This window comes from Myiozetetes cayanensis, unplaced genomic scaffold, assembly GCF_022539395.1.
Source record: "Myiozetetes cayanensis isolate MyiCay16 unplaced genomic scaffold, myiCay2020 scf19, whole genome shotgun sequence".
NCBI lineage: Eukaryota > Metazoa > Chordata > Aves > Passeriformes > Tyrannidae > Myiozetetes > Myiozetetes cayanensis.
Genome location: NW_026087400.1, coordinates 12,462,879 through 12,490,231, shown reverse-complemented (window position 1 = coordinate 12,490,231; position 27,353 = coordinate 12,462,879). Strand labels below are relative to the sequence as shown.

At 48.7% G+C, this 27,353-nt stretch overlaps 1 protein-coding gene across 3 annotated transcripts in view; it reads right to left on the bottom strand.

The window, feature by feature from the left end:
• Window positions 1-1,312: 1,312 nt before the first annotated feature.
• The window catches only part of TOX2 (TOX high mobility group box family member 2), a 154,080-nt gene continuing 128,039 nt past the window's right edge, over window positions 1,313-27,353 (bottom strand). For all 3 annotated transcript variants that reach the window (XM_050313847.1, XM_050313846.1, XM_050313848.1), the window contains exons 4-9: window positions 25,138-25,377; window positions 20,978-21,205; window positions 11,226-11,306; window positions 9,329-9,736; window positions 7,988-8,118; window positions 1,313-2,541 (exon numbers count right to left, since the gene is read on the bottom strand). In XM_050313847.1, the coding sequence (XP_050169804.1) occupies window positions 2,505-2,541; window positions 7,988-8,118; window positions 9,329-9,736; window positions 11,226-11,306; window positions 20,978-21,205; window positions 25,138-25,377 (1,125 nt within the window). In that variant the 3' untranslated portion in view covers window positions 1,313-2,504. The remainder of the gene's footprint in view (window positions 2,542-7,987; window positions 8,119-9,328; window positions 9,737-11,225; window positions 11,307-20,977; window positions 21,206-25,137; window positions 25,378-27,353) is intronic.

The following is a 27,353-nucleotide window of genomic DNA, read 5'->3' as shown; positions in this document are numbered from 1 at the left end:
GGTGACACAGCTGGGGCACAGGGCCATGGGGCTGATGGGCATCATGGATGGCACCTTCCTTCAGAAAGGACAAACCACAGGGACCTGGAGCAAAGCAACACCTCCAGTGATGGTTCCTCCCAGACCTTCTCCCAGGGCTAGAAACCTCTTCCCTGTGACTTCAGAGTCTCAAGGCCACTTACCTGAAACACACAAAATATTAACATTCCAGAAACTCTCCCTGGAGTAAGTCAGTCCTATCTCCTCACTGTGATAACTCAAGGAAGGTTTTCATCTTAATGTTCTATTTCCCCCCCACCTTATTTTAATAATTGCATATTTGGGAGAAATCTCCTGGCTCTGATATTGCAGAGTAATTATCTCCTCACCACAAGCTCACTAAGCTGGGCTGCCAGTGCTATTGCAGGAGCAGCTTGTGACCTACCTGGACATCTTCAAGCCTCTGTGGGGCCCTGAAGCTCCAGGGATTTGCCATGGTGCTGTTATCTCCTCCTCTCCTGGCATCCAGGGTGGTCTTCTGGGGGCTACTTGGTCCAAACCCACCATGCCCCAAACCTTCCCTCTATCTCAGAGGGTTTTCCTCCCCACCCCATGTAGAGTGGGCAGTTCTGGGTGGGATCTGGAGTGTCTGACATGCCAGCAGGGTGTGTAGGATATGTCAACCAGAGGGTGCAGCAGGACAACTCCCACAACATGTTCCTTGCCCTGCCCAGTGGGGCAGCAAGAGCTGGGGCTTGGTATTTTGATGGACTTCAATGGGCATTCCCTGGCAGGAAGGTTTTATAGCACATGTGAAACCATGAGGTGATAAAAACTACCATGTTTTGTTCAAATTCTTGGAGCAGTGTTGTAGGCGCTTGGAGCAACCTGGGATAGTGGAAGGTGTCCCTGACCACGGCAGGGAGTGGAAGTGGATGAGCTTTAAGGTCCCTTCCAACCCAAACCCTTCTGTGACACAATGTGATGAGACTCCTACAGCCAAACTGTGTCTACAAATGGGCTTAAAATGGTACATTAATTAAAGAGCGTTACTCCAGGCAGGTGGCCCGGGGGTGAAATTTCACATCATGCTGTTTTTCACACCACTTGGATTTTCCAACCCTGCTACAGAAGGTTGAAAATGCCAGTTCCATCCATACACCACAGGAATTTTCCATCCTTTTCGTGTCCTTCTCATCCAAGGAAACACTGGAATCGGGGCTCTCATGAGCATCTGCTGGTGGCAGAGGAGCTGAGGAGGACAGGGCAGGGATCTCGCTGGCCAGGACACTTCATGGTTGTCCCCCAGAATAAGGAGAGACTGCTTCAGCTCTACTTTTCATATGTTTTATTATAAAGAAAGGTAAGATAAGCATTGTGAACCGAATGTGCCAGGTGCTGCGAAAGCAGCGCCGTCAAACAAAATAAAAAATAAAAACAAAACAAAACAAAAGAACCCCAAAAATGCACCTTATGAGAAACTGTAATTATGCTCTCTAATTTTTCATAAATAGACAAAAATCATTGTCAGCAATTTTTAAATAGATGGACATATGGCCGAAAAAAAATAATAATGCCATACAACATGGATATAAATTGTCCATTTCTTGCTGTACAAATAATAGAAACAAGTTTGGCAGGCTTTTTTTGTTGTTTTTTTTTATACACATCTCCCTTCTATGTATAACTAAAAAATGTGCTACAATTAATATAAAATGCTTTTACTATAAAGTAAACTACTAATTTCTTTCACAAAAAAATCTTAAAGATGTCTTTAGCACAGCTCTAAAACACTTAGTAAACTACTTACAACTATCCAACAAATTATATTTTCGTGATCTTCTTCACATTTTTCCGCTCGTATTTTGCCTTCTGCTCTCTCCCCCCACCTACCTAGCAATAGTTTTTATTTATTTTTTTTGTAATTTTTTTTTTTTTTGCCAGACCATCCAAGGCCTTTGCATGTACAATATTCACACAAACTTCACATTTTCTTGCACAAAGTTTAGTGCTGTTAGCAAGTCAAAAGAGTGCATCCTCCTACTGAGCTGGCCTAACGCTGTAGGACACCAGACCTGGGCTTATGCTGCATCTAAAAGCAGTTCACTAGGAAAATAGTCTGTAGCTAAGCTGATGGCAAGCAGAAAAACGGTGTCCTCAGTTAATTTTTATTATTTTTTTGTTGGTTTTGCATTTATTTTAAATTTTTTTTTAATTATTTTTAGTTTTAGTTTTCTTTCTTTTTCGTTTTTTTTTTTGTTCTTTATGATTTACGAGGTTTTTTTTTTTTTTGGGCTTGCACGGAAAAGACTTTTAGAGTTCAAAAATAAGGAAAGGAAAGAAAACAAAAAAACAAAAACCCAACAAACTGCTCTTAGAGCCTGGGAACGAAGCCAGCGACGAGGTTGCAAAGTGGCAGCTCTCCCGCCCGTACGACTTGCTCGTGCCTCCCCGGGGTGGTCCGTGGGACAGACCCTCTCAAGTGTCCTTCGTCTGAGCCTCCTCCAAGAAAGGGGTGGTGAGCCTTAGGTGAGGTAGAGTGCCTTGTCCCTTGGCAGCATGCTGTAAGAGAAACGAGAGGCACGAGGTGAGACAGGGCAAAGGAGAGAGGTCTGTCTGCAGGGGCCGGGATCGGCAGCGGGAAAGCTGGCACGCGCCAGGGATTTATTCGTTATTATCGCTGCTCTGCAACGACAGCACAAAGTGGTTTGTACAGAGAGGGGGGCAAGGCAGAGGCATGTAAAAGTCACTGAATTACTGAGGTTGGGAAAGCCCTCTCAGATCATCAAGTCCCCAGCACTGCCAAGGCCACCACTAAACCACGTCCCCAAGTGCCACGTCTACACAACTTCTAAATCCCTCCAGGGATGGTGACTCCACCACTGCCCTGGGCAGCCCCTTCCAATGCTTGACCCTCCTTTCTGTGAAGAAATTTTCCCTGATATCCAATTTAAACCTCCCCTGGTGCAGCTGGAGGCTGTCTCCTCTTGTACCATCACTTGGGAGAAGAGAACAACATCCCCCTGGCTACACCTTCCTCTCAGGTAGTTGTAGAGAGCAAAAAGGTCCCCACTAAGAGTAAGAGTAAGAGCCTGGTGCAATTTTATTTATCCCTGAATTTCAACAATAAGGGCTACGACATAAATTCCTTCCTGTGGCTCAATCTTTCCTCCTGCTGGGGCTGCAGGGCAGGATGTCCCTGCAGATCACACCAGCAGGATACTGGAGTGCTGTGCCAGGGATCAGCCCCTGGGCCACCATCCCCTCCTTCATCACACGCTGCCCTTAGGCTGAGCCATGGAGCTTTAGAAAGTGCACACCTGAATTTGGATAAAAAATGTCATTCTGACACTACCTAAGGAGTAGAGGGTCCCAAAAATGTGACTGAGGGGCTTATATGCCTGAAGATGCTTGTGAGGAGGATTTACATCTGTTTCAGAGCTTAAGTGCACAGGAGCAGGAGACACCATCTGCTCGATGCCCTTCTCCCCCAGATATGTAAAATTGGAAAAATTAATAATCAAGAAGTGAAGGGAAATAAATCTTTTGAGAGAGCAGGATTAGCTGGTCTGAAGAAGACAGCAGGAGGAACAAGGAATCCAAGGAGGCTGTGGAGGAGGGCTCTGCACATCCCTGGAGCACCAGGTCATGAATTTATCACATTACTGACCCCATGGTTTTGATGTCAAGAGATCCAGGTGTGTTCTGGAGGGGGCAATCAGCTCAAAACACTGAGACAGCCCACATGGGGACACCAAGGTGTGCAGAGAGGCATCACTGCTCCCTTCCCTGCCTGGGGCATTTCAACCCTCTGGCCACTTCAATTTGCCATCAGCAGTGTCCTACAAGGGAGACCAGACTATCTTTTTCTCATGGAACAGCAGGGAAAGGAGTGACTGAAACCCCTCTCCCCTGGCTGATGTCCTGTGTGGGTTTTGCTGTGAAATCCAGGCATTTTAAGGGGGTTTATTGCCTACACATTCCTGAGGGAAATATCACTGGCTCCATAAGGACATCTAGGCCTTAAAAAGTGATGGAGAACATTACAAAGCCATGGGAGATTCTGGTGTGGGTGTGCTGGTGAGTGGAATAATAAGGAAGGGACAGACAGTGAGGCAATGCTGTTGTTGATAGAGCTGCCTTGTGACAGTGAAGAGCCCGCCCTTTGCTAATCTCCACATTTTATAATCTGCATTTAAAATGCAGAGTCTTCCCTACTGCACTCAGCAAAGATTTAATGCCACTGAGCAGCAGCAAGGTATTCCAGTACTAAAACTTCATTAATTTTACAAAACATGCTACAGAACATCTCCCAGTTCATTACAAAGTATTAACATAAATAATTGAATTCAAACTAAGTGCAGTTGTGATGGGTTATCCTTGCCTTTTTACAGTGTTTGCTCATTTAGCTTCTGGTTTGGAAAATTCCCCCATTTGGAGAGGATCACTTTGTCATTAGCAGGAATTAGGGAGGTTATAAATGTCTGGATGGAGTGGCTGTATATGTCCTTTTTGTGTCTGGACAAGGCATAATGTAGAGTGTCCTGTCTTTTAGTCCAAAGGAGAGTGGGAAGAGTGGAGAAAAGCTGAAGGATGATACACAAAAAGAACCTAATCTGTGCCTTGCAAGTGAGAAGAAGGATAAGAAAAGATGAATCCAGTTCAGTGTTTTTACCAAAAATACCTCAATGTGAGGAGAAAAAGGTAAATCACAGATCACAGAATGTCCTAGGATGGAAGGGACCCAGCCACTGAAGGTGTGAAAAGAGTTGTACTCAGAAAACAAGGCAGAAAAAATAAGTGAGGTGCTTCAAGGAAATAAGATTTAATTAAGGAATTCAGAAAGATTTGCATATGATTGTAAACCAAGCTGCACTTCCAACAGAGGTGAGCCAGTTCCCTTGGAGAAAGTCACTGCAAAACAGAGGAATTCAGTGCCTGGGAAAGAGCAAGTGCCAGAATCAGGCTGTCAGGTGAGGGAGACAGGGGACTACGAAAGGAGTTTGTGATATGATGGCAAAAAAGCAATAAAATTGTATGCTGCAGTTACTTGTGGGAAGTGACAGTCACACACCAAGCAGGAGCTGAGAAATGCTACCCATGTCTTTGCTCACAATCTAGGACAGTTTGGGCTTCAGCCCAGAAAGAGCCAGGAAAATTGGATGGAAGTCAGTAAGGAGAAAGTCATTAAGAATGGGGAAAGCAGGAGATAAGAAACATTTAAAACTCTCTCTCTCTAACATGGCTGAGTTATGAATTAAGGAGTGCCTGCTCACAGGATCCCAGAATCTGAGGGGCATGTGGGAAGAAGAGTCATTTAATGGCATTTTAACTAGCACAGATAGGCTGGGAAACAAAACTCCCTACAGCAGCTCCCTTATTAATGAAGAAGGATGGAGAGAAAGACAACCTTGTCAGTTTTCCAGAAGTTGTCTGGGTGACAAACACAAAAGAAAACGAGGATTGGGAGGTTTTTACCCCAGCTAACCCAGTGCCAACACATGCTGGAACCTACAGAAATATCGAGGTTAGACATGAAATAAAAATCGTAACCCAGAGAGCAGGACAGGGCTCTCTGTGTGCTGGGGAGGGTGGGACCATCCTCTCTTTCAGGAATCCAGGACTCTACAACTCAGTCACATCCCATCAGTGAATGATCCCTTTTCTTTCCAGCCAGCATTTTGCTCCTCAGAGTGCTGCTTTAATTGCAATTAGGCTGAAGGCACTTTCGAGGTTGAAATGGGCAATTAATGATCCAGACACCACCCCATTGTACCTAAAACAGCACTGACAGATCAAACCCAGCCAGGATCTGCCTTCATCGCTGCTGTGCCCAGGTCCTGCTGATGGCTGGACCCACCTAGCTCATGGCAAGGTGCCCCTGAGGAGCCCAAAGGAAACTTTGAATGTTGGGTGCAAACTGGTACAAAGTAGACCAGAGAAAGCATCACAGAAGGGAAGTCATCGAATCATAGAACGCTTTGGCTTGGAAGGGACCTCAAAGCTCATCTTGTTTTGCCTCCCTGCCACGGGCAGGGACACCTTCCACCAGACCAGGTTGCTCCAAGCCCTGTCCAACCTGTCCTTGGACACTTCCAGGGATGGGGCATCCTTAACAGCCAGTATGACATTTTTCAGTGCACTAAGCACTCTCTGCAGTACTGATCTATATCCATCTGAGTTCCTTGGTACAATCTACTCTAATAATTATCTGGAAGTCTCTGCATAATCTGTTTGGGTTTAGAATGATTTTTCTTTTCCAGGAAGCTGCGATAAACCCATGAAATTTGATATTTCTGCTGTGACAAAGGCATGAAATACATGAGCTTTGATCATGAATTGCATGGGCCCTCTGCTTACAATGCACCACTCCAGCCAGATGTCACAGAGCTTGTTTTAGCAACACAAAACTCAGTCCTTACTGCCATGGGAACATTACATCCATTTCTAGAGCACCCTGGGCTTTCTGCATGGGGCCCAGGCAGTGGGATTTGCAGAGGGAATCAAGTGTTTCCCTAAGAAATGATGTTTATTTCTAGGGGGGCTCATTTCTGTGGGAGCTGCTCAGCACCTCTGGAAATTGAGATCCACAACCCACCAAGCACCTTTAGCATTTTGCCCAACAACATTTAAAGTGACTTGATAATCAAGCCCTGAACATGTTCCTTCTTTCAGGTTGTCTGCAGAGGCTTCAGGAAGGACCACGCAAAGGTCACTGTCAGAGCCCACATCACTGAGCCCCCTCAGGCAGGCAGACAGCAGAGATATTCTAATGGATCAGCCAGTTATTTATCTTCCTGAAAGAAATAAATGTCTGTACAGTCTGTACAGCCCAGCAATTGTAAGTGCTCTGCTGGCACAGACAGGAGCTGTGCTCTGAAAAGCCTGGGAGCTGGCTATTATCTCCTCTGAAAGCACCATGTTCCAGTGCTTCTAGTGAATCAAACAATACTCCAAAGGTACCCAGCCTCCTTCTCAACCTGCTCCCCCTGCAAACCCCAGGCCTGCCTCACAGAGCACAATAAAACCTCCAAACTATTAAAGCTGAGCCAAGAGCAGAGGATTGGGCAGTGGTTGGAAATGGCTTCCACACCCTCCCTGTTCCCCAGCTTTAAGACCATTCTGAGGTTTTTATTTATTGAGGAGTTCATGCAGCACTGAAGGAACCACATTCATGCCAGAGCTTGTAGGGCATAAGGGAGAGGATCTGTGCAGATGTCTGTGGGCCTGCTGGTAGAGACAATTACGGGAGGTTGTGGCCTCAGGGATAAGAGCAATCGCTTTAGGAACAGACAGACATTGCTAAACACGGAATCACAGAATGGTTGGGGTTGGAAGGGACCTTTAAATCTCATCTCATTCCACCCCCTGCCATGAGCAGGGACACCTTCCACTAGCCCAGGTTGCTCCAAGCCCCATCCAACCTGGCCTTGGACACTTGCAGGGATGGGGCAGCCACAGCTTCTCTGGGCAACCTGTGCCAGGGCCTCCTCACCCTCCCAGGGAAGGATTTCTTCCCTATATCCAATCTAAATCTCTCCTTTTTTAGTTTAAAACTGTTGCCCCATGTCCTATCACTATCTAACCATGTAAAAAGTTGTTCTCCCTCTTTTCCATAAGCCCCCTCTAAATACTGGAAGGCTGCAATGAGGTCCCCCTGGCCTTATGGGCAGGGCCACCTTCAAACCTCCAGGGACCCTGTTTGGGAGACTGGGCTTCCCTGGTCTGCTCCAGAAGGAAATGTGCCCAACCCCTCTGTTAATAATTGGATGAAAATTAAAAAAAAAAAAAAAAAGAAATCTCTTCATGTCCAGTGAAGAATTTATCCATGGTTTTTAAGCTGCCTGCTTCCAGGTGAGCCTGGAGAGGCAAGGAAGCCTTGAACTTCCCTGACCGTAACTGGCCTACCCTCTTGCCGTACATTTTAGGGCAGGTTCCCAGCTGTTGTCCACTGTCACAGCTCAGATCACAGGAACTGCATTAGCAGTGGGCTATTTTGTCTACTGGCCTGCAGTGGTTGACCCCACACTCTCTGCTGGGGTAGTCGCTGTCCCACTCAGTGCTTCCCGCAGGGTTTGATGCACCAGGCGAACGGGGTCCAACACTGTTCTGAAACTCAGACGAGATATGGGAGAAGTCCTGCAGGGTGGGAAGGAGAGGGAGGGTTACAGGAGCATCCACAGTAGGAGAACAGCAGATCTAATAGCAGTGCATAAACACATTTACGTGCATTGTCCCTAAAATGTGCAGGGGGAGCCTCAGGGACAGAGGGAGCAGTCCAGGCCCAGGACCCCCCAAACCACCATGGTGGGACCTGTGAGTTCTTGCAAACAGATGTCAATGCAGCAACACATTTCACATCCCTCCTCCCTGCTCATGTTTGTCATGACCTCCCTCCTGGGTGGGAGGGAATGGCTGTGGAAGGTGGGAATGTCTGTCACCACTGGCAATTCAAGAAGGACACTGTGGTGTTGCTTTAGCTGAAAGTTGATCAGTTTTCCCCGTTTTTGGGGGTGGCTTTATTCACTTTAAAATTAGGCATGTATATAAACCAGAGTCATGGTAGGTACCTGACCAAGAACACGATTTTCTCCAAAATAGCCCAATTAGGGCAATGCGGGTTTTCTTTTTTTTAATTTAAATGTTTTATTCACAAATTTATGTGGAGTGAAGTTTCGCAGAATGCTGCTCTTAGCAGCAACAACTACACCAATTAAAGTGACTGTGAGGATCCCCTTTTATGCTCTTTTCTGGACAGAAGCTACCACCAAATCACAGAAGCCACTTCTGGTTGTGCAGAGCTAAAGCTCAACCCCTGTGCTGGAGGAGTCGCAGAATCACAGAATTATTAAGGTTGGAAAAGACCTCCAAGATCACTGAGACCATCCATTAACCCAGCACTGCCAAGGCCACCACTAAATCGTGTCCCCAGGTGCCGCATTTACACATTTTCTGAGCACTTCTAGGGACGGTGATTCCACCACTTCTCTGGGCAGCTCTTCCAGTGATCACCCTTTCAATGAAGAAATCTTCCCTAATATCCAACCTAAACCTCCCCTGGTGCAACCTGAGGCTGTTTCCACTTGTCCTACTGCTGGTTGCTTGGGAGCACAGCCCGACCGACCCTGACTCCCCCCTCCTGTCAGGGAGTTGCAGAAAGCAAGAAAGTCCCCCCTGAGCCTCCTTTTCTCCAGGCTGAGCATCCCCCCAGCTCCCTCAGCCCCTCCCTGTGTTTCACCCCCCTCCCAGCTCCATTCCCTTCCCTGGACATGCTCCATGACTCCCCTGGGCACAACATCAACACCAAGACCCCCAAAGCACCCCCAAACCTGCCGGACCCAGCACCCACCTGCTGCCCGGGAGGCGAGGCGTTCATGGGGGGCTGTACCTGTAGTGCCATGGGGGGGGACAGGAGGGGCTGCTGGGGGACCTGCTGCATGCTGAGGGGCTGGCTGAGGAGGGAGCTCTGCGGGTGGTGCAAGGACAGCTGCTGGTGGAGCGGGGGGCTGATCTGGAAGGAGGGCGGGGGGGAGGCACTGATGCTGGGCAGCATGGGCTTGGAGCTGAGGGGCCGGGACAGCCCGGGGTGGGGGTGGCCACGGTAGTTCTGCAGGTCCGACGGGGACAGGAAGGAGCCCAGGCCAGGGTAGGGTGAGGAAGCCTGCGGAGGCATCGGGTACATGGGCTGCTTGGGGGGGATCATTTTGGAAGGTGGGTTGCTCTGGGCACTTTTCGTCTCCCCCTGGTCGGCAGAGCTCTGTGGGGAAACAGAATGGAAGGGTGGTGAGGGAGGAAAAGAGGAAACATCGTTACATGTCCCGAGATGTCCGTCTGCCCAACCGAGCTGCCCACACCCCACTAACCTGCACATGAACTCCCACCCCTCCAGCAGCTGGGTGTCCACAGGATGAGTGCAGCATCCATATCTGGAAAACTAAAGTCCAGTGACTCAACCACACCTCTGGCAGAGCCTGGAGCACCCGAGGGAATTAAACAGTGAAGAGGCAAATGGCCCACCAGCAGCTCACTGCTTCAGTCCACAGAGGTGGGTGACCACATTTTGCTTCCAGTGGAGAACAAATGGGTCTATAAAACCTCTGCTTTCCTGAGCCTGTGCCCTCTTGCAGCTCTGGTGTGTCTATAATGCACTGGACAACAGTGTCCTCATTTCAGCAGGAAAAAGAGAAGAACAAGGGGAAATTTTCTGTGTTGGACAATGAGGTTTTTGTCCTGGGATGGGCTCTGTAATGATACTCCAGATCCTTTCTCACCCATCAGCTGGGATCACACTGTGCTGCTTTACTCAAAAACAAAGTTGCTCTTCTGCAGAGAATTGGTCATTGGAGAAATTGAAAAAAAACATGAAGCCACAGAGCACATGCCTTCTGTGCCTCCTGCCCCACACTGCTGCGAGGCATGGTCAAGGCAGGACCCTCACAGGTTTCCAGAAGGTCCAAGAAGAGCTTTTAAACTCCCCAAAGTCTTTCCCATTTCCTTTTTCTGTCCTGGTTGCTTTTCTGTTTACAAGTTGACAGCACAGGGACTTTGAGGCTTTCCAGCTCACCACCATCACACGGATCCTGCAGATGATGGTTGATTTGGGACATCACATTCTTTCCCATGGGGGCTGAATGTGATGATTAAGTGCTGAGGATGTGGTGTAGTACAAAGGAGAAGCTTTGAGAGAAACCAACCTGATACACTTACTCAAGCCAAGGGCAGCATTACCCCTGAGGCAGCAAACCTGCCAGCTCCACAGGAGCCACCCCAAATTCACCAGGCAGCAAAAATCTGCTCTAGGCTGAGTGTGCAGGACCTTGGGTGTGCAGGTCCTGAGCAGCCAGGACAGCCCAAGTGCCTGGAGCAGGGAGCAGCAGGATGCTGGTACCAGTGCTGGCCGGTGAGCCCATCCTCCCCCGGGCCAGTGCCCCGTGGCACCCACGGTGAACCTCGCCCTCCTGCCCCTGTTTGCTGCACTCACATCCCAAGAGCTGGGTGAAGAACAGCTGCTGGTGGTGGGGACAAGCAATAGGGACAACACCCCGTGCAGGGACACCCCTCCCCTGCTGATGAAACCAACCCAAAGTGGGGTTTCGTTGCAGGGCGCTAAAGCCTGGGGAAGGTGCCAATGCTGATGTTGGTTCTGATATCACAATTACATGGTATTTCCTATAAACTTGCTCCTTCCAGGAGGTTCCTGTGAGTTGCAACTCACAGCACTGCCCTGTCCCACAGCAGCAAGGTACCTTGGAGACGAGGCTGGCCCGGTACGCGGCCAGAGCTTTCAGGTACTCCTTCTTCGCAGCTTCTGTTTTCCTCTTGTATGCCTGAAAGGACCAGGGAATGGATAATAATTAACAAAGCAAAATAGGGTGATGCTGGGCTTGGCTGCACCCTGCTTGCTCAGTGGGATCCCCTCCACTGGGGTCATGTGTATGAAAAACTCTGCTGGAGAGGAGTCTGCCCCCCAAACCTCTTGGTGGGGATCTCGCTGGGGTTCTGGGATACATCACAGGTCAGAGTAGTCTGTGTGCCTAGACAGGAATTTATACATGTCTGCTGTAAGAGATACAGTCTGATTTTAAAAGGTGAAATCAATGAAACCACTTCCCAGGAGGAAGCAGGGTGAAGAACGATCCAGGTTCTTGGAAGAGCAAGACAAAGGCCCAAATCCTCAAATGACAGGACTATCTTTAAGGTCAACTCAACTCAAACCATTCTATGACCCTATGATGATGACTAGCTTGAAACCAGGTGAGACATCCAGAAATCCTACATTATCCATTTGTTTTCTTGGCTATCCCATTATTAAGCCTTTAGAGCTCAAAACTCCAGCTCTTCTCTGCAGTCTGGACAGTGGGGAACTGCTTTCCCATCATATAAAAGCTGAGATTTTTGGCTAATCTTAAGACTTGTTGAGGTGAGGCTTGTGGGAAACAGCACGTATCAGGAGAGTTTACTTCCCTAAGGAAAAAAAAAACAAAATAAAGCTTTGTAAGTGTGAATTATTGGTTATTCTTCCATCTCTCCCCGTAATGAGAGATGTGCTGGTGTACTGGTCCCCTTTCTGCCCAGATCTTGGGAGATGGAGGACCTCCAATAAAATAATGGTGGGATCCAGTCTGTCCTTGTGGGGTTACACAGATTAAACTGAGTGGCAAGAACATTCTAAAATGGAATAAAAACTTCAGGATAAAGGCAGAAACTCCCAAGAAAAATACCCACCAGCCCTCTTCCCCACTGGAAACTCAAAACCCTCCTCAAGCAGTGCACTGAAAGTTGATTTCAATTAGAACAGATTTGCATACATTTAATTTGGCTTTAAAACCAATGAGAGCTTTCAACAATTGAGAGGCTGAAGCTTCACAGGCACATCTCTGTCCAGGATGATTCAGACCTGATATCAGGGAAGATTTCTTCAGGGAAAGCATTGTCCAGCCCCAGCACAGGCTGCCCAGGGCAGTGGTGGAGTCACCATCCTTGAAAGTGTTTAAAAGCCACACGGATGTGACACCTGGGGACATGGTTTAGTGGTGGCCTTGGCAGTGCTGGGGAATGGTCGGTCTGGATGATCCCAAAGGTCTTTTTCCAACCAAAACAATCCTAAGGTTCTACGATTTAGCTCCTCGGCAGCACCCCAGACTCCCTCCCAACACTGACCTCGGAGGGAAAATAACCTCCAGCAGTTAAACTATCCAGTTACCTGAATTTAACATCAGTACAGACAAATTCTATTAAAAAAGGACTGGAAAGCCTTATTTTCATTGCTAAATCACAGAGACTCCTGTAATGAAACATTTTGACTCGACACACTGGAGGTCTCAGACGGTAATTTTCTGAAATGGAGCGTTTCCCTAAGTTTGTCTTTGGCTTTATGGTATTCAGGAAATATTATATTTGCTCCATTCAGAACAAAATTACATTTCAAAATGTCAGCCTGAAGAAGAGTTTGCCTGTGAAAAGCAACTATTTCTTCGAACTGTATCAGTTCCCTTAATAAAAGCTATTACCTCTCTCTGCAATCTTCACATCTTTTATTATAGAATCCCAGAATGACTTGAGTTGGAAGAGACCTTAAAGCTCATCCAGTTCCACTCCCCTGCCATGGGCAGGGACACCTTCCACCAGACCAGGTCTGTGCCTGTAGCAGCAGCACCAGTGCCACCACCACAGCATGAGGTGTATCCACCAGCTCTGCTGCTGGATGTTCTTAAATGTGGCACCCAGCTCTTAAATTTGGTACCCAGCACAGAAATGAAATATCAACAGTGGCCCCAGCTGGGTGCTGATGGATTGAAAGCATATTTAATTTTTTTTTTTAAGTCTGTAGTATCAAAATACAACAGCATCCTTTCCTTGCCTTGCCTTGCCCTGACTTTTTCTCTGAGATGATCAGAAATCAAAGTATTCACAGCTATGCAGAGCCAAATCCAATTATCAGGAAGACTTGCCTGGAGAAAAACCTGTAATTTCTGGACAGTGAGAGGGCAGGTAAATGAGACTTCCTAAACCCAAATGCAAAGAAATTAATAACCAGTAAATTCTTTGCCTATCTTCATCCCCACCACTTGCTTTATCTGCTAACCCCTTTTATTTTTTGGCCACTTTTTCAGCTGCCCTTGTCTTTTTTTAGGGTGTGAGGGGGCACTGGACTTCCCTTGTATTGGGATGTGCTGCCAGGTGGTGTCTGGTGCAGAAAGACTCGGAAAGGGCAGCCAAATGGCACATCCTCCTGAAGGGAACAGGGGACTGCTCCAAGCAGGAGCCTCCAAGTTTGCTGGGATAGCCCTGGCTCAAGCCTGGCCACGAGCAGGGTTACCAAGAAGGGTCACAGGGAGAGCCCAGGCTGTGCTTTTCTCCTGATAATCCCTTGAGCTCCCTCCAGCTCTGGAAGGTTCCCGGTGGATTATCTGATTTTTAATCATAAAATCACAGAATGGTTTGGGTTCGGAATGGAATAGTTTTGAGACCTCAAAGACCATCTAGTTTCACTTCCCTGCCATGGGCAGGGACACCTTCCACTAGCCCAGGTTGCTCCAAGCCCCGTCCAACCTGGCCTTGGACACTTCCAGGGCTGGGGCAGCCACAGCTTCTCTGGGCAACCTGTGCCAGGGCCTGCCCACCCTCACTGTAAAGAACCATCCCTAAAGGTCTCCTGATGAGAATTCTGCAGTCCTGCTCCCCCCACGTGGACTTTCTGCACCTACACAGTGCTCCACCAAGGACACTCAGCTGCCTGTCCCTGGGGAACTGCCACGATGACGTGGGAAGAGCAGATCCCAACAAAACTTCTCACGAATCCTCTGTGTAAAGGCTGCTCTAGTGCCTCATTTATAACCTTTAAAATTTTAATTTAAACATTGACAAAACCATGTTACTTTCTAATTAAATCCCATTTTCTCCCAGGGATTTTAATTTCAAAGTAATTTATCAGATTTAAGGATCCTCAAAACATTTTGCATGTTTTTCTTTCTAACCTGCCATGCCCACTGATTTATTTTCCCTATTCATTAGCAGGAGGATTCATTAGTCATTAAGTGAGTGGGTGGGTTGGGGAAGGGGGGGGTGGGGAGGAAGCAAAAATGGTTAGTGATTATGAAAACAAAAAATCAGAGCTGTAAGAAGCATATGTTGGGATCGTAATCCTGACACCTCTGTGTCTCAGCAAAGCAGCCAGTAATTGTACCATAATGAAATGTTCTTGTTTGATAACCAGTTAATTAGAGAAGACAATTATTCCAAACCTTGCTGACGCCCACGAACGGCTCCGTGTCACGCAGGCTCTGAGTGACAGCCAGAGCTGTTATCGGTAACCTCTGCCTCCCAGCCCTCCTGCTTCAGCAGGAATGCTGCTTCCCAAGCCTGGGGAAGGATGGAAAGAACTCAAAACTCCCCCCACCCCAAAACATCAAGGGATGCACTGATCCCAAGTGGAAAGGTCTCTGCTTCAATCCTAGGTGGAGTTTACTCCAAAAATAAAGGTAGGCCATCAGGAGGGAGGAGAAGATGGGAAGGGCAGGAGAGGTCTCCAGGAGGAAAGCTGGGAGGGAAGACCAAGAGTAGCCACATCTCCAAACACAGCACAGCAAAGGAGGCCCCAAGTGATCCTGTCCATCCAGGAAAAGAGGCAATAGGCTTAAATTGTAACAAGGGAAATGTTGGCTAAGCACTGGAAAGTAAGGATAATTAAGCATGGTAAGAGATTGCCTGGGGAGATGTGTAATCTCCACCACTGAGGGTTTAAGAGCAGATTAGGCACACATCCATCAGGAATGGCTTAAGTAGAGATGATCCTGACTTCAGGCAGCAGTATGGTCTGGTTGACCTCTTAAGTCCCTCCGTGCTCTCCTTTCTATGATTCTATGACTGGGGTTTTTTTTTCTCCCAAATGTATAAATTTGGGTTTTATTCTGCTTGTAAATCTGGAGGTTTTTTCTTGTCAGTATTACACACTTTCCTGCAAGATATGGCTCTGGATCAGCATAACTTATGGCTCATTCACAAGATGACTCGAAAGTCACGAGTGGGGTCAGTCACAGCCCCTGAAAAGGCCCTAGCTCTGGGAACTATTTGCATGGTTTCAGGAGAGTTTCCCTGTTATCCTGGTGGAGATACCATGCTGTGAAGCAGCCCTCTGGACAATGAATGGGTGGACCTGTAATCAAGCAGCAACCACCAGTGATTAAAGCATCCTGAAAGATTCCTGCTCTCCCCTGCCTCGACTTCACGGTGCCAGCAGGGTGTAAGTCATCCATCACTCCATGTGAGGGCATCAAGAGTGTTCCCAGGACAGCCCCTGGAAGACTCCAAAGGAAACAGAGGAGGAGGCTCACAGATCCAACCCCTAACCTCCAACGAAAAGCACACAACACTCATCTTTCCACGCTTCTGATCTTGCTCTCCGAGAAGAGAAGTCACACTCTTGGAGCTGCTGTTACGAGAAGATCTGACCCTTCACATCCTCCCTGTCATTATCCCGCTTTCCACCACAACCCTCTTGAAACCTGGTTTGGGCTTGGTGCTTTGATGCTTCTCCAACTGTCCTTGATGCTCAGAAGATGCTGAAAGCTCCTTTCAGGCCAGAGTGACTGCTTGGACCCTTCAGCAGCCCCTCACTGCCAGGGCTTTGGGGCTGCAGGAGGAAACTGCAACCCATGGTGGCTCCAGCACTGACTCCAGTGCTGGAATTGGCCAGTTTGCAGCATCTGCTGCATTCCATTCCCATGGGATCTCTCCCCTGTGATGGCTCTTCCATAAAAGAGCTTTACAGTTGGCCTGAGATGCCTCTGTCCCACTGCAGATACCTGCAGTGTCCTGTCACCAGGTGAGGTATCAGGTTCAGTGAGCAGATGGATCTGATTAAATAGGTGATCTATTATTTTCTGCAGAGTGAGCAATTTTTCTGCTGGGTAATTTAGCCTTGGAGTGTGACTTTACCCCTGGAGCTGTGTAGTTCTCTAGGCTGTGCATTTGTTTGGGAAAATCCCACATGCATTTGGCCACTGAGCTACCTGGCATTACTGAAATGGTCCTGGTGAGGCAGGGCTAATGCTGTCCCCAGTACTTTTGTGTCCCCAGTGAGTCCCCAGACTCATAAACTCAACTGGTAATGTTGGTTTTATCCAACTTGTGCTCATTTTGGATGGGAAATCCTGAGTTAGCCTGGGGTTCACTCAGCAGGTTGCTCTGGAGTTCCTTGATTCCTCTGCCCTGAGTTTCCAGGGTTTAAGGGAAACACCAACCCAATGCTTTGACTTTATGGCTGGATTTCCTGATCAGAAGAAGCAGGTTACAGATACATCTGCAAATGCCACTCTGGCAGCATATCCCATGCTCCAACATCACCAGTTTCCAACCCTCACAACGGGAAGCTCAGAAAGGGACTAAGAACATGGCAGGAAAGAGTGAATCCCACCAGTGACTCCTCAATAAACTCCAGAGAGTTTCCAGGCTTATCACTCCCAGGAAATCCCCCTGAGGGAGGACAGCCACCAGGGCTGGTGTCACCAGCTCTTGAGCAGAGATGGCTCTGCTGGTGGCCCCATGGAAGGAGATGAGGGGGCTGAGGGTGGCACGGACTGGGACCAGCCTGCCAGCATTCCACCTGTGCCAGGGAAAAATCCTTCCCAGGGAATTAGCAGAGTTTGCTCCAAAATAGTCCTCAAATTCCTGTAATTTCTGTCAAATCAGGCAGCCCTTTTAATCCTTGAGACCTGCTAATGAAAAAAACTCCCAGCACAGGAGGCAGAGGATTCTGGGAGCCTGGAGCTGGGACCTGGAGCTGCAGGCAGATTCCTAGGACAGGTACCCCATTTGATGCTAATGGCTGAATTAGCATTTCCCTCTCCAGCAGAGTCTAAGCTATCTCTGCAGGAACAGCTGCTAAACTATTTGCAAAGTTCAAAGAGGACATATTAATATTTTTTTTTTTCCCCGAGTCACATTCTTCAGATTCCCGTGTAAGCTTCTTAGAAAGGGCCACGCCAGCTGTTGAAGAATGAAGATTACAATGTCCTGCCAACGCAGAGCTGGAGATATTTCAAGGTATTGTTATTTATGACTGTTCCACACGCTGGAAGGGGTTAAAATGGGGAAGAAAACGGAGCTTTGCCGAACAGGTGTCCTTGAGCAGTACCCAAGGACACGGAGATTGCTAATCCTGTATTCCACAGCATGATCAAATCACCAGGCAACAGATATAAATAAAAAAAGGCAGGAAATAAGGAAATTTAGATACAAGTGTGTCAGAGGGAAAATGAAGATTCATTGTGAAGAGGCTGAGAAGAGAAGAAGGAACAAAATGACAAAGGCACAAATGATAAACCAGTAAGAACAAAAGGAAAGGGGGGGGGAAAAGCCTCTCTGTGAAATGCATGTCTGTGACAGCAGCAGCCAAATCAAAGATGCTCCTAGATTATATAGCTTCTTGCATAATATGCATTCTGGTTCCCTCTCTGTGTTTGTCTTTCAGCTGGTGCACAGGGAAAAAAAAACCCCATATCTGAAATGGGACGTGAGCAACCTTTATTTTGCTTGTTTCATCAGGAGGAGAAAGCAAATTTGCTTTGTGGGAGCAGCAGCACCTGCTCAATGGCAAATAAATAGCTGCAGCTTTGATATTACAGTGCATATAATCATTAGCAGCACAAATGGCAGAGGATTAACCCTCCGTGTGCTGGACAGGGCTACCTGGCATAGGGGTGGCATCTCACTGCTGGTGGCAGAAATGCTCCATGTGGTGTCCTTGGAGAGGGGCTGAGGTTCTGGAGGGGGCACAGAGCCATCCATCCCAGCCCAGGGCACTGGCTAGCGTGGCTGCAAGGCACCAGCACTGGGCTTTCCTCATCCCTTTGGCACTGGCATGGTGGCCACTCCACCTCTGTGCAACCCCTGTGATGGGATCATTGATGGACACAGTGCAGGGACAGCAGGACATGTGCCAGGGGCTGCTGACACAGGGTGGGGAATCACAAGTCCAAAACACCTTGGCTGCAGGTGGGTTTATGGACCAGTTTCCCTTGAAGCCCCTCCCTGGTTGCTCCCTGCCTGCTGCTCTCCCACAAGGCAGGAGCCAAAACACAGCCAGGACTGAGGAAACTCTGGGCCCACTGGAAAGTGAAGAATAAGGTTTGTAAAAGTCATCTGAAGCAGAAATTGCAGAGATGGAAACAACTGGCAGTAATGCATGGTGGGGCTGGGGTCTGTGTGCTGCCCCTCTGGGGATGGGATGCCCCAGACCCACCATGAGCATCTTGGGGGCTCCAGATCGGATCCTAGAGCATAAATCCACCCTCTTTTCTCATGTGAGGAAGAGGGGAAGTGTTCCTGAACTAAGGCCTTGGTAATAACTGAGGCAGAATGCCCAGATTCGCCTCTTGCTTGCCTGCTGTGCCATCCCTGTCCTGGCTTTTCCCCAGCCTGTCTCCTGCACTGCTTTCTGCAGTGAGGACGTGAAGCCACTGTCGTCACCAAAGGCAAGAGCGGTGTCCCACATGAAACACTTCCCTTTTCCTGATTTCCACTCCTTCCCAGAGCATGCTGCTCCTGCCTGGCAATGAGCTGAGCCACGATTTGGCACAGCCATGTGGGAATCTGGACTCCCAGGTCCCAGAAGGATTTTGGCCAGTGGTGCGTGGCTGTCTTGCTCCATCCCTGTCCCCTCTCCAGATGTGCCAGGAGAGCTCTCAGCATGGGCTGCTTGCCTTCCTTGGGAATGTGTGCACCTTGTCCTGCAGCCCCTGGCAGGAAACATCTACACACAGCCCAGGCACTTCTTTTCAAAAATTAGAGACATTTCGTTAACACTTTTTAAATTTTCTCTTCCTTTTTCCCTTTCCATTGCATTGCCCTGTGAATCTTAAAAAAAGAACTTGTCTGGGGATGCTGGTGGAGGAAAGCAAACAGGGACTAAGTAAACTCTCCTGCAGCCAGACACTTCAAGAGTGAACGTGCCACATCGCACAAATCAGCCACAAGGTCCCAGAGCCAAAGATAAATAGAGTCCCTCCAGCCAGAGTCCCGGGCAGGGAGGTAACTGCTGTGGGAGAGAAGTATCCAGCTGGAGACAAAGCCAGGAAGTTAATATTTAAGCATTCAGACAAGGAACAAATGACTTAATTAAATCAATTACAGAGGGAGAAATGGAGCCACTTAGAAAGCGTGTGTAAAGAGACGGCAAGGCTGCTGCAAGCTCATAAAAGAGAAGGAGGGAGAGTTAGCAGGGAAGATAAACGGGCTGGTTTAATCCCTGCTGTTAATTAAGAGCTGAGCATTTGCACTGCGCTGAGTCAGGGTCGCACCAGCGCTTCCATTCTCTGAGCAGCCCAAACTACGGAGATATTGGTAACCAGGAGGAGCAAGGCAGAGGCAGAACGAGATGTTGGGGAGGGATGAGAGCAGGAGAAAGAGGTGACAGAAAGCTTTTCCACCCTCCTGAACCTCCACACCCTCCACCAACAGCCCGAACTCAGCCCCTGCCCAGCAGCTGCCCAGGGCTGGGCTCACCCTGCTGCACCTTCCTCCCCTCTTCAGCATGAGGGATTCCTGCCCGCAGATCCACCAGGGATCCAGCTGAAGAGGAGAAAGGGAAGATCAGGAGAACATCAAAGCACCGCTTTGCACAGAATGGAGTCTCCAAATGGAGCAGCAGAAGGGCTTCCACCCCAGAAGATGCCTTGCTCGGATTCCCGACGTGGTGTGGGGTGGAAAGCAAGGCTATTTCCTAGCATGACTTCCAGCTTAATGGTTTTTTCCTCCCTGCTGTTCCTTCTCCAGACATAGGTGCTTCCAGTGCTGGCCCATGGACACCTAACAGGAGCTGGCAGCCAGGCTCTAGGAGAAGGGCTCCCTGAAAAAAGCCTGTTTGGATCCAGGACACACTCCACAGTGTCAGATCTCACTCTGACTGATAAAAACCCATCCTTGCTACAGGAAGTGTTCCCTGGGGTTCTCTCAAGAGGCAACAAGCAATTACAGGCTTTTGTAACCGACTCAGCAGCAACAAAAACAGTGAAAGCAGGACCCAGAATTTTCCGTGTGAAGCAGACGGAAAGTGGCTGACAGCTTTGGGGCAGCAAGGTTTCCTCTGTGAAGCCACTCCAGACATCTCCTTCTGCAGGTTTTAAAGTCTGAATGTTGGATTTGAAGGTAGCAATATAGGGAGTTAATAGTGTTTAGCCAGTTTACTGTCACTCCTTGTAAGTAAATAAGCAAATACAAACCCATCTCCCATTTAAGGCTGTAAAACCCCAGGTCAGGGAAAGGCCACTGATGGTTTTGCAGAGCATGAGCTTATCAAGAATAATTAGCTGTCATAAAAATTTGCTCTTCCCAATACAACGACAGCAATTTTGAACAGTGGGCACTTCAGCACCGCCTCTGTTCCTGACCACACCCTCCAGCCTGGCCATGCTCTGAGCGTGCCTCTGTACCATGGAAAAACACATTTCAACAGCTGAAAGAAGGAAAAAAAAAAAAAGTAAATAAATCGGTAACTCGCCTGTTTTTGTTCTTCTCCCAAACTGTCCCACATGGATGCCACAATTTTGGACACGTCTCCGAAGGTGGCGTTGGGGTTTTGCCCTTTGATGGCTGCCTGTGTGTCTCTGAAGAACAGGGCATAGGCTGACACGGGCTTCTGGGGCTCGTTGGGGTCCTTCTTTTTCTTCTTCTTTTGGCTTTTGGGCTTTTTGCCCAGGTCTGTCGATGGTCTTTTCTCTCCAGTAGCCTGCAAAGCCATGAGATGAACCACAGCAGTCAGCTGGGAGTGGTCAGACACAAGTCCCTGCTACAGCCAAGGAGATGAGAGGGGGAATGGAAAGGGGAGGGATCCCAGCATGGAGAGGGGGACAGCAGCCCTCGGGGTCTCTTTGGCCCCAGGAGCCTCTTGGATCATTACACAAACTGCTGGTGGGTGCCTGAGCCTGGCTTGGTGACTCCACTCAGACCAGCTCACAGCTTGGGTTCCTCCCTTTGTCCCTGCTCCAAAAGTGGGGCTTTCCAGACACGCACCCTTGGTCACTCTCCTTCTCCCTCCTCCTCCCTGGCACCACAAACTCACTCACTCCTTGACACTTTTCTGGGACCTCTCCAAATGCTTTGCTTCCCAGCCATATCCCTTTACCAGTCCATGAATTTTTCCGAAGTTGGCTTCCAAATGGTTTCTGATTTCCACCCCAATAATCCCCCTTTGCAAGCTGCTCCTGAGTTCCCTTATCCATGTGTGTGCCACTGGCTCAGTGTTCCCATTCCCAGGAGGACTGTGAGCACTGACCAAGCAGCACCAGCATCACACTGACCATCACACTGGGGCCATCCAAAATTTGCTTCACCCTGCTTACATGTTATGTTGGAGTTGATCCCTGTGGGTCCCTTCCAGCTCAGGATATTCCACAATTCTATGAATATAAGGGAGTGCAGAAGTCTCCATGTGAGGGTGTGAGAAGGAAAAAGCCCCTAGAAAGCACTTGGGACATCCATCAAAGCTCTTAACACATTAAGCGTGGTCAGTGAAAGCTCACACTACAGGAAACCACCATTATCTTTATTTTATAGTGAAGGAAAAACTAAATACACTGGAGTTCAAACACGACAGAGAATAAAACCACTGCCTGCTGCAGGCTGGATCTCTGCACCCAGGAGGGCAAATGGGGCACCAGCCCCTCCACCTGCAGACCCCAAGCTCAAGCACTGAGTGCTCAGCCAGTACCCAACCGTGTCAGTCCCTGCTCCCCCAGCTGCACAGGTTGCTGTATCACTCAGAAAGACACACAGGTCTAAATACCAAGATGCTGTCAACACACTTTCCCCCGCTGAGCTGGGAGTAAACAGCCTCTTCTCCTGATGGATTTGTTGATTTAACTGTGTACTTGGCAGTGCCAGGATTTAAGAGGCTTCCTTTCAGCTGGCACAGGGCGGGCATGGGGAGGAAAGGGCAGCAGTGCTCCTGTTCCCCGCTCAGCAGCTCTTGACTGGTCATTAATTTCAGTATCAGCGCAGTGACATTTGTCAAACAGACAGTGACCATTAGTGAATGAGCAGTGAGCTCAAAAAAATTGCATTTAATTTAAAATTGCCCAATTGGGCTTGAATGGGAGGCCTGGAGGTGAAAGGCCAGCTTATTAGGAGGGAAAAAAAATGCATGACAAGGCTTCAGCCCATTAGGAAGTGAGATGGTATTTTAAATAACTGTGATCCCATTTGATTCACTGAAATGCTACAGGGGAACCTGCCCCCTCACAGCCACCAAGCTGGAGGACCCAAGGAGCTGGAACAGCACCAACACAACCCCAGGCAGGTTTACAGCCAGTCCTGCTCAGGCAGCACCAAAGAGCACGTGGGATTTATGGAAAACAGATGCTGTGAGACTGCCAGGAGCCATCAGTGTCCAGGAGGGAGCACAGCAGATCAGGACTCTGCCTGGTTTTCACGGGGTTTTCCAGCTGTGATGCAGCTGGGATGAGACAACAGCCTGGCCCTGGACCTTAAAAGATGCTTGAACAACCTAAGCCATGTTCATGGCTAAAGCCAAACCCCAGTGAGCCAGAGCCTCGCTGTCCCAGAGCATCCCAAGGGTCATCCCCAAGGGTCATCTCCCATGGTCAAAGGGACCATGAAGGCTTGGGAAGCAGGATGAAGAGTATGGACTCGCCCTGGAGAGGTATCAGAAGATCTGTTGGACACCAGATGTGGACAGGTGTGGGGCAATTCACTGGTGACAGACATGATCCCATAACCTTGGTGCCTTCTTAGATGTTGAACCCATGAAGAGCTGGAACCCCATGGACACTGTGATTTTAATAACTAGGGAGAGTGACCACTAACCCAGTTGGAATTTGAGTTGTAACTACCTCTCCTTCCCATACATGTGTACCCCAAAGCAGTGAAGCAGGTAAATGCACCTGGGAAAAAAACAGGGCTGGGAGACCTCCTAAAATCATAAGCTCCCTGGCTCAGAGGACCTGCTGGACCTGAAGTGCCTGCTGGCATCAGACCCATTTCTTTAATGTGTGACCTTCTTCCTCACAAGATTAATTTCTGCTTGTTAGACGTTGCTTTGATGACCTGTTGCAGAAAAGCCCTTAATGGCCACAGGAAAAATGACTGATGGGTGAATGCAGCAGCTGTGCAGACACAAAGCAAACAGAAACCTGCAGGTCACAACACAGCCCTGCTGCTTTCCTGACATGTAGGGTCTCCTCCTCCATCAAACACACCACTCCTGTCCCACCTATCTTGATGGGGAGTTTACAGGGCAGAAAAAATGATGGGGTTTGCCTTAAGAATTAGGAAAAATTCTGATCTCTGCAAATTTGGACATCTCCAAATTCTTCCTACTCCCACAGGCACCACTGGCCCAAGAGAACAGAAGATGCAATCCCAAAGCTCCAGGAAACCTTGCTGGCTGGGAGGAAAAGCTGGGTGATGCTGATGGAGGCAGAGAGAGAACCTGGTGTGTCACTAAGCTGAAACTAATTTTCTGCTGACATGAAATATTTCAGCTCCCAGGTCATTGCTTGGAGCTGTGTGACACAGGCTTTGGGAGTTGGCAGACTGTGGGGTCCAGCAGCATAACCCACCCTATAGTGCCCCCCAAACATGGAATCACAGTTTGAAAAACTCCATCTATTAAGCATGTGTATCCCTTCTTTTTCCAGCTGTATTCCACTGAAGCTGCTTTTGCATCCAGGTTTGCACTCTGCTTTGAAATGCCCTCAGCCTGAAGTGAAATCTGGCAATGGGTGAAGAACCACAGGACTGATGGGAATCCATTCTCCTGGATTTCCACAGAAAGGGAAAGGTTTTTGCTCGGTCCTAGCATTTTCCTCGTTTTCCAGTGTCTGCACTGTTGGCTGCCCTGGTTATACATTCAAATCCTGTCACAACAGTCTGTTTTGGTGGGACAAGGTTACAACCCCAGTGCCTTGGGTCAGCACCTTCCAGCAGAGGGTTTTCCATGACAGGCTTTAATCAAAGGCACAGAGACACACCAGGTATTGAGGCAGCAACTCAGCAATCGCTGGAGTTTGCCCTCAGTAAACAACAGCTGCAGACTCCTGGAGCACAGCACGTGTTGTTTGCTCTGCTGGTGCATTTTGAGAGAGATGGGCAATGACCAAGATGTGCCCCAAACCCTAGGAATTCCTTGGGTTTGTTCATGCCATGCTCAGCAGCAGTTGTGTTGGCTATAGAGATCACTGAGACACTGCTGACTACTTAAAACACCACCTGGGTGAACTAAAAGACTCTTCCTCTTTTAATTTCTGGGGTTTTTTTCCTTAGCAAGCCACGTCCGGTGAGCTCAGTTAAATCCCACCATGGGATATCTTCCTTCCCTGTTTTAGTCTCCTCTACCCACCACTAGAAATCTAGTTTTTCCTCAAACATTTGCTGACCCTCAGCCCTGAACCTGCTTTGCTCATCAAAATCCTCATAGGGAGAAACTCTGCAGCTCGATGGTCCTGGTAAAATGTGGAGGCAGAAGCCCAGCTCTCATCTCCAAACTTTCTGGATGAGTGCTGGGCCTCACCCTAGGCTGGGAACAGCCACCTCACCCTTGGGGAAGTCTCCCACTCTGTATATTCAAAATAAAAGTCTATTTAGCACAATTCATCCCTCGCTGAAGAACATCCCCCCCCCTTCATTAAAACAGAAACGTACCTTGTAATGTGACTCTGTCTCCTCTTCCTGAGTAGAACTGGAGGGAGATGGTGTAGCAGATTTGCTTCCTGGGGGTGAGGGGGAGCCGTGGGCGACACCACTCCTCATCCCCATCTGAGAGATGAGCTGGGACTGGCTGAGAGCGCTCATGGGGCCGGCCAGCATCCCAGGGCGGTTGAGCAGGGGCACTTGGCGGTTGGAATCGTAGGACGCGGCGTCCGAGTGGACCATCTCCTGGATCTGAGTTAGGAGAAGATCATCTTGTCATTACCAAATGTACTTATGGATTTATTACGCTGTCAGATCACTTCAAAATGAGCTCTGGTTAATTTATTGTCTAAATCGTTCTCCGTGGCTGGGAGAATCTTCCTCAATCTCCCTACCAAAAAGATCCAAGAGCAAGAGGTGAGCACTTGTGCCCCCAGGGCTCTGCTCCTGCCATCCCCCTGCCCATGAGCATTACAGAGAGATCCTAAATCACCTCTGTACATAGGTCTGTGTGCCCAGAAGGTGTCCCTGCCTGCCTCAGGGACCACTGGTGCCTGGCACCTTCCAGGGATATAAAACCAAAATGTTCGTAAATGAGCAATTTTTGGCCACATCACCAGGAGAAGGGACAGCATTACAAGTTACTGGGCATTCCTGGGGCCAAGCTTTGCTGCTGCAGTGTAAAACCACTGCTGAGGACAGGCACATGTTGTGCCAGGGTATTTGGGGACAAGCCCTGGTACATCAGGGATGCAGCATCAGAGGCTGTGTATCCCAAACAAGGTCTTTCTGAGCAATACTTGGTGCTGACATTTAGTAACTGCAGAGGTGAAAAAATATCTGCTCATCTGAGTATCTGAAGGAACCACAAACAACCCCCCTGCACCCTCTGCAGGGCTGCTGGGTCCCTTGTGCTACTTGGGTTAAACCTAGAAATAAAAAAAACACAAAAGCCATCATTGGAAGCCCCAGGTCCCTGCTCCCACCACATCAATCTTCCAAAAACTGTGACACCACCCTCAAACCAGAGGTTTGTATATCCTCAAGCTCCAGAAGCCCCAAGCATCACAACACAGAACCACAGAACCATGGTTTGGGCTGGAAGGAAAGTTAAAGATCATCCCATTCCTTGTGGATGTGCCTGCCTTGGGCAGGGACGCCTTCCACTAAACCAGGTTGCTTAAAACCCTGTCCAACCTGGCCTTGGACACTTCCAGGGTTGGGGCAGCCACAGCTTCTCTGGTTAACCTCTGCCAGGGCCTCCCCACCCTCACAGGGAGGAATTTTTTCCCAATATCCCATCTAACCCTTTTTCCCAATATCCCACCTAACCCTGCCCTCTTTCAGGTTAAAGCTGTTCCCCTTTGACCTGTCACTCCAGGCCCTTGTCCAGCTCTCTGGGAGCACTCAGGCACTGGAAGGGGGTCTAAGCTCTCCCTGGACTGGACCCCAACGTGCAAAGGCAAGATTTGCTGGTGGTCACCACCTCCATCTCGAGATGACTCTTCCATTTTTAAATACTACAATCTGTTCCAATCCCACTCAAAATGAATGTAGAAAATAAAGAAAAAAAAAATAGTCCAGACAAGAGAAAAAAAACCACATTATGGGCTGCTTGTTGAGATTTCCCAGTGAAGGAAGGAGCCAGAAGCGATGTATGTGTGTGCACGTGTGGAGGCAAGAGATGAGGGGAAGAGGCCACGTGACGGAGCTGTGCCCAAAAATGTGGAGTTTCCTAACACCCATTAATCTGCTCTCATAATGGGAGAGAGGGGGACATCTGCTGGGACTGGAAGGTGACTAATGACACACGGCTGCAGGGACACACGGACACGGCACAAGCGCTGCCTCCTGAGGCTGCTGAGCCCACTGCTCTTGAAAGATTTGCAGGAAACATGAAACATATATATATGTGTGTCTAATGAGAAATGCTGAATGCTGCATTAGACATAATAAAAGTGTCTTGTGAAGTGTGTATTCCCCGTGCCGTGGCACAAACCAAGGTTCAAGTGGTTGGGTCAGGAGGGAGCAGCAACAATCACAGAATCCTAGATTGGGTTGGGTGGGAAGGGATCTTAAAGGTCATCTCATTTCAAGCCCCTGCCATGGGCAGGGACACCTTCCACTAGCCCAGGTTGCTCCAAGCCCTGTCCAACCTGGCCTTGGACACTTCCAGGGATGGGGCAGCCACAGCTTCTCTGGGCAGCCTGTGCCAGGGCCTGCCCACC